Source organism: Schistocerca nitens, chromosome 2, assembly GCF_023898315.1.
Source record: "Schistocerca nitens isolate TAMUIC-IGC-003100 chromosome 2, iqSchNite1.1, whole genome shotgun sequence".
NCBI lineage: Eukaryota > Metazoa > Arthropoda > Insecta > Orthoptera > Acrididae > Schistocerca > Schistocerca nitens.
The window spans coordinates 879523-892352 of record NC_064615.1 but is presented as its reverse complement, the minus strand read 5'-3'; the positions used below and the strand labels follow the sequence as shown (position 1 = coordinate 892352).

Sequence of the window (12830 nt, the reverse complement as noted above, 5' to 3'; positions counted from 1 at the left end):
AACATTGGGCGACTGAAAAGTGAAAAACGTTGTGTGGAGTAACGAGTCACGGAACACAATGTAGCGATCCGATGGCAGGGTGTGGGTATGGCGAATGCCCGGTGAACGTCATCTGACAGCGTCTGTAGTGCCAACAGTAAAATTCGGAGACGGTGGTGTTACGATGTGGCCGTGTTTTCCACAGAGGGGGCTTGTACCCCCTGTTGTTTTGCGTGGCACTGTCACAGCACAGGCCTACATTGATGTTTTAAGCACCTTCTTACTTCCCACTGTTGAAGAGCAATTCGGGGATGGCGATTGCATCTTTCAACACCATTGAGCACGTGTTCATATTGCACAACCTTTGGCGGTGTGGTTACACGAGAATAACATCACTGTAATGGACTTGCCTGCAGAGAGTCCTGACCTGAATCCCATAGAACACCTCTGGGATGTTTTGTAACGCCGACTTCGTGTCAGGCCTCACCGACCGACATCTATACCTCTCCCCCGTGCAGCGCTCCGTGAAGAATGGGCTGCCATTCCCCAAGAAACCTTCCAGCATCTGATTGAACTATGCCTGAGAGAGTGGAAGCTGTCAGCAAGGCTAATGGTGGGCCAACACCGTACTGAATTCCAGCATTACCGATGGAGGGCGCCACGAACTAGTAAGTCATTTTCAGTCAGGTGTCCGGATACTTTTGATCACATAGTGTAGGTATGTGGCGTGATACGAAATATGAACAAGAACCGCCGAGCATGCAATGTTCTATCAGATACAGTAGCTTTAAACGATTGTATTCGTCACCCACACCTGCTCTCCTGTAAATGCTGTATCACAATCGCGTGTCGTGCGAAGTATGACGGTTGTCCAGAAAGTAAGTTCCGAACGGTCGCGAATTGGAAACCACGGTGAAAATGAGAAACGTTTTATTTGCGACAGTTAGCTATATATTTACTATAAAAGGTCTTGATCACGATTTATTTATTAAGGTGACAGGTTTCGACCACTACTGTGGTCATCTTCAGACCATTGAGTAGGAACCTCTTTCTGCTGGAGAATCAGCAGAAAGAGGTTCCTACTCAATGGTCTGAAGATGTCCACAGTAGTGGTCGAAACCTGTCACCTTAATAAATGAATCGTGATCAAGACTGTTTTTATAGTAAATATTTGTAACACATTGATCACTGTCACTCCCATAATGTACTCAAAAGTAGTTAGCTGTATCTTCCAGCTTTTTCTGTACATAGTCACCGCTCCAACAAGACATCTGTCGTAGCATGGAACCAGCTTTCAATAACCTCGCCGCAGAAGACAGCTACCTGTGCTTTCCACCAATACTCTGCGCGGTCCGCAACTCGTTGTCTGTGCCAAAGTGTTGTCTTTGTAGCCAGTGCTTCATGTGAGCAGAGATGAAAATCAGAGGGAGCCACTGGAAACGCTGCAGGAGCCTCTACATTGTCCCTGCAGTCTACGGTCGACGATTGTCTTGACGTAGTAAGTGAATGACAGTTACGTTACGTGGGGTTGCGTGAAATCAAGCGAAATTTCTTGGTAGGCATCCTTACGTGGCGGGAGATACTATTTTCTAGCCATCTTTACGTGCTAACTGTGTGCTCAAAGCTACTAAGAGCGACATGAAGCGATTGACGGGCTTTCTAGAGTCACTGCCCACACATCTTCACCGGATTTTCATCGTGGTTTCCATTTCAAGACCAACCGGAACGTATTTTTTGAACATCCCTCGTATTAAGGAAACATAAATTGTGTGTCTGCATACCATGACTAACAACAAATTTTTCTTGGATGATCAGTTTCCTTTGTAAAGCTACTGATTAAAGATACTTTACAGAGATACACCTATTTTGTAAAGCAGGTAAATACTCACCATCAAAATCATGTGTTTGTTTCTCTAAGTAAGCAACAACTTGTTGTCCAATGTCTGTTATCAGCATGAACATATTCTTAATTTTCATCGTAGTAAAAGCAGGGCTCAGCGTGGTTCTCATGTCATGCCACTCTTTTCCTAAAAATAGAACAGTTGATCAACGTGCTTTCAGGACTCACATTTGTTCATGAATTAAACTACATAACATTCGAATAGCAGATATTGATTAGTGAGGATCATGCTTTCATTAAAAGGTGGATGACAGTAATGAAAACATTTGATTGTTGTGTTTCATCATTAGTTTTATTCAGTTCTAAGACACAGTTTTGGTTAATAACAAAATATTTTATTTCCCAGTCAGATTTAATTTTGTATTTCACGTTTATCGCATTAGCAAATCTCATACATACGTCTGAAAATAAATCGAACGTGGAGGTTCTTTCCAGTCAGTACACATCGAATGTCAGTGCCGGATCTACATTCGCTAAAAGAATTACCGGAAATCCATTAAATAAGTGCTAGACAAACTACCGTTTAATGACAGCAATAAGAAAAAGCTAATGACTAAGCATTTCAAAGAGAGTATAAAATATGATTTCCTAAATGTTTGCCATAATTGTTGATATTGTCCAGGTAAGGAGAAATAGATCAGGTTGAGTTGAAACACTCAGCTGGAAGAACAAAATTCGTATTTTGAGCTCCGTGAGGTTGTTGCATGCATAAGACAGCCACAGTGGGTGAGGTGGATCACTTATCAACCATTTCCTGTTGTGAGTTGCTGGATGTATTTAGTGTTGACGTGAGTTTCATTAAATAGCTACTATGAAACATTACCCGCAAACGAATTCGTTAACCGCTACCCATTGTCTACTTCGCTAGTGAAGATACGCTGCCCTCCCCTAGTCCTTATACAGGCAGACATCCAGAATTATTTAATATATGGAGGTGTAGCTTTCGTCAAGGTACAGCGTACAATGTGGCGGATTTCCTGACATTCGCAAATGAAAACAGCACCGAAAACCCCTGTCCGTCGTCAAGAGGAGATGTTCCACAAACGGTATTACCTATTGTGTCAAAGTTACGGAAGCACGAAACTCAGGTGTGGTGAGTACAAGTGATAGCTATTTCGCCAGATTATTAGAGCAGCGTTGTGGTTGTGTACTGAAGAGTATTCAGATGGTGCCAAACGCTCAAGATCTCTCTTTACAAAGGTTATAAAGAAAAATTCTCGAAATTGTAAGTGTGGAGATTAAAATATGCAAAGGAAAAAGGAAGAACAACTGTTTAGAGAAATGATACAAACATTTTAGCAGCAGTGACACTCAATACAAATGTCGCTAGGAGGCGTTTAGAAGGCACGAGCGGCTCCCTCAGACGAGTGTTATGCGGACATTACATTCGGCCGCATTTCGTGCTCGTCGCATCTCGGTGCTCCTACAACTTCACGTCAGTGACTTCGAAAACTGGTTACAGATCTCCGAATATTATCTACGAAAAGAGCAAAATGAAGTTCCACATTAATGTAAAATTTTGTGTAAGGAAGAAGTATCGTTTACGAATCGTGGGCAAGTCAATCTTCGCAACATGCGTTCATGGTCAGTTGAAAATCTAGGCTGACTCAGAGCAGTGGATGGAACGACGCTCTTGGTCTGTCAACGTTTGCTGTGTGTTTTCCAAGACTTGCATCATCGGTCTCTGTTTTGTGGACGGGAATCTAAATAATTACAAGCATCTCGAGTTTTTTAGATGTACTGGTGACGCAATTACTGCAAGAAATCCCATTGGGCAAAGGCAATCGGTGGGGCATCTACTTAACGGATGTCCGTCCCTTTCCCCAACTGAACTGACAAACCCTTTCAATAGAGTCGATGGAGAGCATTGGAAAACAAGTTCAGGAACGGCAAAACGATCTGCACACCTACCAAACTTAACACTTCTATAATTTTATCTGTGGCGAAAATTAAAACAAGAAGATTAAAAGGAAACATCGCCGACTACCGAAGGCAGGAAATGCCTCATAACACGTGTATGTGCTGCCGTTACCTCCAGGTGTAATTCAACGTGCAGTATTGCCTCTCTGTAATCACTTGATGATGTGTAGCAATGCTCAAGGTCGGAATTTTGAACACTTCATATGCAGCCATGATAATCAACACTCGAACCGTGCCTGAGTTACATGCTTGCTTACATTTGGTATATAACAGGGCACACGTTTGTAAAACGTCTTCTCCCGACGGCGGGACAGTAGCTTGCGACGCTGTTATGTTGATACTGTGCTGACGGAAAACAAAATCGCACACCAATAAGGAGTAGTGCGATAGAAACGAAAGTTGGTAGGGGTCTCACTACATCCTGCGGGGTTTCAAAAAACAAAATGATGATGTGGTGTGGTGGCCCTCAACTACGTACCCCCCGACTCAGAGTTGAAACATTAAAAGTTTCGTCTGGTTTCGTTGTCTAGGGGCTGGGATACGTAGTTGTCGCGTTACAGGCCAAATACTGCTGCGTCTACAGTATACAATATGAATGTACACATGAATCGAATGGTCGAAGGTTCCTATCACTCAATAATTGCTAATTTTGAATGTTATATAGAAATTTATAAATGAAAGACTGCAATTAAATAATTTCTGTAGGTTCCATTTTAACGACTTTAAATTGTGTGTACAATAGCAGAAGCACGTACCTTTAAGAATGCCCTTTATTACTGTAAAACTGTTATTGGTGTCGATGATCCAGCAATTAAATAAAATATAAGTTGAATAACAGGGAAGCAATAGATTCCTGCTTCATGTAATTAGTTATGAACAACAACATAGCTCGCGAGATATTCACTTCTAAAGGCATACTACGTCTTCACTGCAGAAGCCATGGAAATTACACAAGAGCACAAGTCGGCACTCCGAAATATTGCTCCACATGACCAAGCGCAAACTGCTCCACTCTCCAAGTCTTTCCTGGGACTCTGCGTCCGTCGTGCCGTACTGTCCCCTCGTGTCCTCTTTGGAACGATCGCTGTGATTGGCTAGAGCGGTCCCGCCCTGTCTTCGAGCCAATGCACACTCACAAACACAATGGAACACATTCGAAATACTTGAAATTATAATAATTTCAAATTAAATAAATATTCCTACAGCTGGACCATAAACACGCTCAAACACACATTATTAAATACATAAACAAATTAAAGAAAAACATATCAAAGGAATAGAAGTAAGCCAGTAACCTAATGTCTCTGTGCTTTCTATAACGCAGTAAATAATTGACCAATTTCTTCGTGAATAGTGTATATCGGATACAAACAAAGACACAGATGAATAAATATATTTATAAGCATGCTGCTACCGTTTTTTCGTGTAACTGTGGAGTACTTATGGCCTGACGAGATTAACAGTAATTGGCCACTTTGACCTCCAATAACTCATGTAGTATTCCAGATACATGCCTGTAATTCATACCAATTTAGGTTTACATTAATAGCTTTCTAAAGACACGTCAATCGACGAAATTGGATGAACAGTTTAGATTTCGGGAATTCGTTACTGGGTGTTACTCGTACAATTTACAGTCCCTGGACCACGCGGTCCGGCCCTTGTGCGGCATCCCGCGGCTTGCCGAGTGGCCCGAGCAGTGGCCGCCAACTCTGAATATTTTCAGGCGCCACAACTCGCCCGTTAACTCACAACCTGAAAGACGATATCTCTTCCAGTTTCGCACTAGTCGCGTGAGAGTGCCGCTAGTGGCGCCACTGTGAGAATACAAATCAGGTTTGCTTTAGGTACACGCTGTAACGGTTGTGAGCGCAGTTACCCTTGTGAGTGCCGCGTGGCTCGTGCTGTCTGTGACCATGGAGCAAGTCGAAGCACCATCGGCTTGTGCAGACTCTCAACAAGAGTCTGCCTGGGAACGAGAAGTGAACGCACTGCCTACTGCAGTTGGTGGGCGAGCAGTCAGCCTGTCTACTGCACTCACGCGCGTCTGACTGCTGAGCTGCGAGGGCTGGCTGTATCCAGCAACAGGCAACAAGTGCACGCCGGCCGTGCATCTAGTACAGCGCTCTCGTGGCTATGCCTGTCTCTTGTTGAAGCTCCGGTGTCGAGAATAACAATAACTGGCATGCCTTCAACTGCACATTCTGTCGCTGAGATGGGCACTGGTGGAAAATCTCTTCTGCATGTGTTGATATCCGTGATATTTTTTTCTGTCGTTTCATCTGAAAAACCCCTACAAATATTCCTGACCGCTTCTCCCCTCCATGATTCGGTCGTTCTTAGTTTATCGGTCATTGTTCATTTTGGTGTGCAGACTCGTCTGGAACATCTGTTACGATCGGTGCATTATCCCTCCAGTTCGGATTCATCTGCAAGGGTTGTGTTCTGCAATTATTTAGTCTATTCCAGTGCTGTGCTTGCGCATGGAATGGTTGAGATTATTACTCCACTGCTTGTTACGTGGGTTGTAATTCTGATTGTTGTTAAGGACAGGGTTAGACCTGCGATTGGGTCTGTTCGTTGTCGTTGTAGTTACTTTGCCCACCGAGGCTGTTACCGAACTGATTCTGAGGTTGGCAGTTACCATTAACCTTCATGCATAAAGTTGATGTTATTAGCACGGCCATTGTGTGCATTTGGACCTGACATACACACATCAAAAAAAGTTTTGCATCACCCCGGTTCCCAGAACTCCTGAACATAGACCTTGACTCTGGATATTGTATCACAAACACAGTCCCTTTGACTGTTCAGAGATGTCGAACGTTGCCTGTGGATATTGTATCACAGACACAGTCCCTTTGACTGTTCAAAGATGTCGCTAAACCCGCCCAAAGATGTAAACAACCATCCATGAGCACCGCCTATTAGACGGAAGGGGTCCGACAATGGATCAGTTCCAGTCATTCCACCAGGCAGGATGTACACGGCTCGTGTTGTCTGTAGTTCAACCATACCTAGACGGTCAATACCGTGGTTCGATCGCGTCCGCATTGTTACTTTGTGTCAAGAAGGACTCTCAACAAGGGAAGTGTCCAGGCGTGTCAAAGTGAACCAAGGCGATGTTGTTTGGACATGGAAGAAATACAGAGAGACAGGAACTGTCGATGACACACCTCCCTCAGGCCGCCCAAGGGCTACTACTGCGGTGGATGACCGCTACGTACGTTCAAATGGTTCAAATGGGTCTAAGCACTATGGACCTTAACAGCTTAGGTCATCAGTCCCCTAGACTCAGAACTACTTAAACCAAACTAACCTAAGGACATCACACACACCCATGCCCGAGGCAGGATTCGAACCTGCGACCGTAGCAGCCGCGTGTTTCCGGACTGAAGCGCCTAGAACCTCTCGGCGACCGCGGCCGGCTCCGCTACCTACGGATTATGTCTCCGAGGAATCCTGACAGCAATGCCACCATGTTGAATAATGCTCTTCGTGCAGCCACACGACGTCGTGTTACGACTCAAACTGTGCGCAATAGGGTGCACGATGCGCAACTTCGCTCCTGATGTCCTTAGCGAGGTCCATCTTTACGACCACAACCCCATGCATCGCGGTACAGATGTGCCCAGCACCATGCCGAATGGACCACTCAGGATTGGCATCACGTTCTCTCCAGTGATGAGTGTCCCATATGCCTTCAACCAGACAATCGTCGGAGACGAGTTTGGAGGCAACCCGGTCAGGCTGAACGCCATAAACACACTGTCCAGCGAGTGCGGCAAGGTGGAGGTGCCCTCCTGTTTTGAGTGGCATTATGTGGGGCCGGCATACCCCGCTGGTGACTCGTGGAAGGCGCCATAATGCGATGCGTGAATGCCATCCTCCGACCGATAGTACAACCATATTGGCGAGGCATTCATCTTCATGGCCGACAATTCGCGCCCACATCGTCCACATCTTGTGAATGATTTCCTTCAGGATAACGACATCACTCGACTAGAGTGGCCAGAATGTTCTCCAGACATGAACCCTATCGAACATGCCTAGGATAGATTCAAAAGGGCTGTTTATGGACGACGTGACCCACCAACCACTCTGAGCGATCTACGCCGAATCTCCGTTGAGGAACGGGGTAATCTGTACCAACATTGCCTTGATGAACTTGTAGATAGCACGCCACGACGAATACAGGCATGCATCAATTCAAGAGGACGTGCTACTGGGTATTAGAGTTACAGGTGTGTATAGCAGTGTGGACCACCACCTCTGAAGGTCTCGCTCTATGGTGGTCAATATGCAATGCATGCAATGTGTGATTTTCATGTGCAATAAAAAGGGCGGAAACGATGTTTATGTTGATATCTGTTCCAATTTTCTGTACAGGTTCCGGAACTCTCGGAACCGAGGAGATGCAAAAATTTTGTTGACGTGTGTATTACAGTTTCCTTGTCCACAACATGACTCTAAAAACTCCTGGATGTAATCGACTGAAGTGAGTACGAACATAAATTCATCCACGTTTTTATCATTTGCATGAATGAGTTTGTAGCGTATCCTGGGCGGAATTTCGACTTCAAGATGCGCGGAATATCTTTATGAGTAATTGGCAAACCTCAATATCAAGCCTTTTTTAAGTACTTCTCAAAGTAGCGTCAGAGACTACCCTTCTTGTAAGAGAATACTTCCACATAAAAAATTTCTTTTTCTAAGCGCCTAAGCGCTCTTGTATACCTCGAGATCAGTACTTCGACAAAAACGCTCTCTCAAACTCTTCAGAAGTCTGGAAAATGTCGATCATGCCAGTAGCCCAGAGGATTGCATGCCCCTGGATATATCCAGCTACGTAGCTTAGCTTTTGCTATACGCTCCACGGATGAAGTAGGACACCACGGAATCGTCTTATGAACGCCACAGGATGTACTGTACTTCTGTCTGGATGTACTGTACTTCTGTCTGGATGTACTGTACTTCTGTCTGGATGTACTGTACTTCTGTCTGGATGTACTGTACTTCTGTCTGGATGTACTGTACTTCTGTCTGGCGACAATGGTTGGGACTTGCAGCGCTTAAGGAGCTTCTTCCCCATCAGCATAAACGTATACAAATTTATCAGTGACAAACACCGTGACCTGTGTCGTATTATATGCACAGAACGACTGATACATATCTTTGCATTGTTAGAATCCCATGCGGTGCCGGAAGTCTGTGGTTGTCGCGCCCCGTCACGCATCTATGTTTAGGTATCGTTAAGGGCCTCTCGGATCTTCTCTACACCCTTAGAAAATTGTCGACAGATTGTACTACATTGGTTTTCCACCGATCAAAGTCAGAATCTCTTTAAATTCCCTCTCAATTGGCTATCTGAAGGTAAATCTTCGACTGGTAAGTTAGCTACCGCTTGCTAATTCTGTATAACGATCATCCACACATAGCATGAGAAACGACCTATAACAGTTCGCACTTGGTGTCTGGCTAAAACGTCCTGTAATACACATCCCTATCATTCCAAAGGGTGTACTGGTCTCTGATAACTTCAGAAGCAGCACACATCAATTGCTTAATCTACCCATTCTGCACATGGCATACAGTTCTTAACATACTGTTCTACATCTTCTCTAGGCACACCCACCACAAGTAATGTTCAGCTTCTCTTTGGTCCACGGTTTTACATTTTTAGTGACTTGATAACAAATGATCATATCATTGTTTTACACAACTCGCAGCATGACAGAAAACACAATGTGTGACTCAAAGTCACACATGGCCTACCATCCATTCTATAGCAGTCTTATTACTGAGGTCATTTGCATTACTGTGTTTCTTGCTTGGTTTATGAACTACTTCAAAGTGAAACTTTTTCAACTTTTGTGGCCATCATATAAGTCTATTCGATCCCAATCCCAATAACCACTTCAACATTGTGTGATCCATTATTACGTTGCACTTTTTCCCATACGAATAGCAGCGGAAGTGTAACATGTTAGATACCACGCTTAGTATTACCTTTTATGTGGCAGAATAGTTCCTGTCTGGTTTATTCAGTAATTGTTAAGTTACATAGTCGCTCAAGTAGGGAATGTTTAATTATAGCCACTATGTATTTATTCATGTAACGAATAACAAATGGTTCAAATGGCTCTGAGCACTATGGGACTTAACTGCTGAGGTCATCAGTCCCCTAGAACTTAGAACTACTTAAACCTAACTAACCTAAGGACATCACACACATCCATGCCCGAGGCAGGATTCGAACCTGCGACCGTAGCGGTCGCGCGGCTCCAGACTGTAGCGCTTAGAACCGCTCGGCCACTCCGGCCGGCAACGAATAACAAAGAATTATTCTACACATCTGGTAATTAATACATCAGGTAATTAATTTCGGTTTTTAGTAGCCGTCTTCAGACTTATACAGAGCCCAAATGTCCCACAAAAATACGAAAATTACAAACTGAAGGCAACAGAAATCAGTTTGAACATAAACTAAATATTCAAATAACATTGTAAAAATGGTAAACTTACAAAAATGAGCCAAAAGAAGCTTAGACATGTTGTTGTTGTTGTTGTTGTTGTTGTTGTTGTGGTCTTCAGTCCTGAGACTGGTTTGATACAGCTCTCCATGCTACTCTATCCTGTGCAAGCTTCTTCATCTCCCAGTACCTACTGCAACCTACATCCTTCTGAATCTGCTTAGTGTATTCATCTCTTGGTCTCCCCCTACGATTTTTACCCTCCACGCTGCCCTCCAATACTAAATTGGTGATCCCTTGATGCCTCAGAACATGTCCTACCAACCGATCCCATCTTCTGGTCAAGTTGTGCCACAAACTCCTCTTCTCCCCAATCCTATTCAGTACCTCCTCATTAGTTATGTGATCTACCCATCTAATCTTCAGCATTCTTCTGTAGCACCACATTTCGAAAGCTTCTATTCTCTTCTTGTCCAAACTATTTATCGTCCATGTTTCACTTCCATACATGGCTACACTCCATACAAATACTTTCAGAAATGACTTCCTGACACTTAAATCTATACTCGATGTTAACAAATTTCTCTTCTTCAGAAACGCTTTCCTTGCCATTGCCAGTCTACATTTTATATCCTCTCTACTTCGACCATCATCAGTTATTTTGCTCCCCAAATAGCAAAACTCCTTTACTACTTTAAGTGTCTCATTTCCTAATCTAATTCCCTCAGCATCACCCGATTTAATTTGACTACATTCCATTATCCTCGTTTTGCTTTTGTTGATGTTCATCTTGTATCCTCCCTTCAAGACACCATCCATTCCGTTCAACTGCTCTTCCCAGTCCTTTGCTGTCTCTGACAGAATTACAATGACATCGGCGAACCTCAAAGTTTTTATTTCTTCTCCATGGATTTTAATACCTACTCCGAATTTTTCTTTTGTTTCCTTTACTGCTTGCTCAATATACAGATTGAATAACATCGGGGAGAGGCTACAACCCTGTCTTACTCCCTTCCCAACCACTGCTTCCCTTTCATGTCCCTCGACTCTTATAACTGCCATCTGGTTTCTGTACAAATTGTAAATAGCCTTTCTCTCCCTGTATTTTACCCCTGCCACCTTTAGAATTTGAAAGAGAGTATTCCAATCAACATTGTCAAAAGCTTTCTCTAAGTCTACAAATGCTAGAAACGTAGGTTTGCCTTTCCTTAATCTTTCTTCTAAGATAAGTCGTAAGGTCAGTATTGCCTCATGTGTTCCAGTATTTCTACGGAATCCAAACTGATCTTCCCCGAGGTCGGCTTCTACTAGTTTTTCCATTCGTCTGTAAAGAATTCATGTTAGTATTTTGCAGCTGTGGCTTAATAAACTGATTGTTCGGTAATTCTCACATCTGTCAACACCTGCTTTCTTTGGGATTGGAATTATTATATTCTTCTTGAAGTCTGAGGGTATTTCGCCTGTTTCATACATCTTGCTCACCAGATGGTAGAGTTTTGTCAGGACTGGCTCTCCTAAGGCCATCAGTACTTCTAATGGAATGTTGTCTACTCCCGGGGCCTTGTTTCGACTCAGGTCTTTCAGTGCTCTGTCAAACTCTTCATGCAGTATCGTATCTCCTATTTCATCTTTATCTACATCCTCTTCCATTTCCATAATATTGTCCTCAAGTACATCGTACTTGTATAGACCCTCTATATACTCCTTCCACCTTTCTGCTTTCTCTTCTTTGCTTAGAACTGGGTTTCCATCTGAGCTCTTGATGTTCATACAAGTGGTTCTCTTTTCTCCAAAGGTCTCTTTAATTTTCCTGTAGGCAGTGTCTATCTTACCCCTAGTGAGATAAGCTTCTACATCCTTACATTTGTCCTCTAACCATCCCTGCTTAGCCATTTTGGACTTCCTGTCGATCTCATTTTTGAGACGTTTGTATTCCTTTTTGCCTGCTTCATTTACTGCATTTTTATATTTTCTCCTTTCATCAATTAAATTCAATATTTCTTCTGTTACCCAAGGATTTCTACTAGCCCTCGTCTTTTTACCTACTTGATCCTCTGCTGCCTTCACTACTGCATCCCTCAAAGCTACCCATTCTTCTTCTACTGTATTTCTTTCCCCCATTCCTGTCAATTGTTCCCTTATGCTCTCCCTGAAACTCTGTACAACCTCTGGTTCTTTCAGTTTATCCAGGTCCCATCTCCTTAAATTCCCACCTTTTTGCAGTTTCTTCAGTTTTAATCTACAGGCCATAACCAATAGATTGTGGTCAGAGTCCTCATCTGCCCCTGGAAATGTCTTACAATTTAAAACCTGGTTCCTAAATCTCTGTCTTACCAATATATAATCTATCTGATACCTTTTAGTATCTCCAGGGTTCTTCCATGTATACAACCTTCTATCATGATTCTTAAACCAAGTGTTAGCTATGATTAAGTTGTGCTCTGTACAAAATTCTACCAGGCGGCTTCCTCTTTCATATCTTAGCCCCAATCCATATTCACCTACTACGTTTCCTTCTCTGCCTTTTCCTACACTCGAATTCCAGTCACCCATGACTA

At 43.3% G+C, this 12830-nt stretch overlaps 1 protein-coding gene across 1 annotated transcript in view; it reads right to left on the bottom strand.

The window, feature by feature from the left end:
• Nucleotides 1–12830, bottom strand: part of LOC126235657 (cytochrome P450 9e2-like) — a 77823-nt gene that overhangs the window by 33833 nt on the left and 31160 nt on the right. Inside the window, exon 3 of the mRNA XM_049944372.1 lies at nt 1869–2006. Within this exon, the coding sequence (XP_049800329.1) occupies nt 1869–2006 (138 nt within the window). The remainder of the gene's footprint in view (nt 1–1868; nt 2007–12830) is intronic.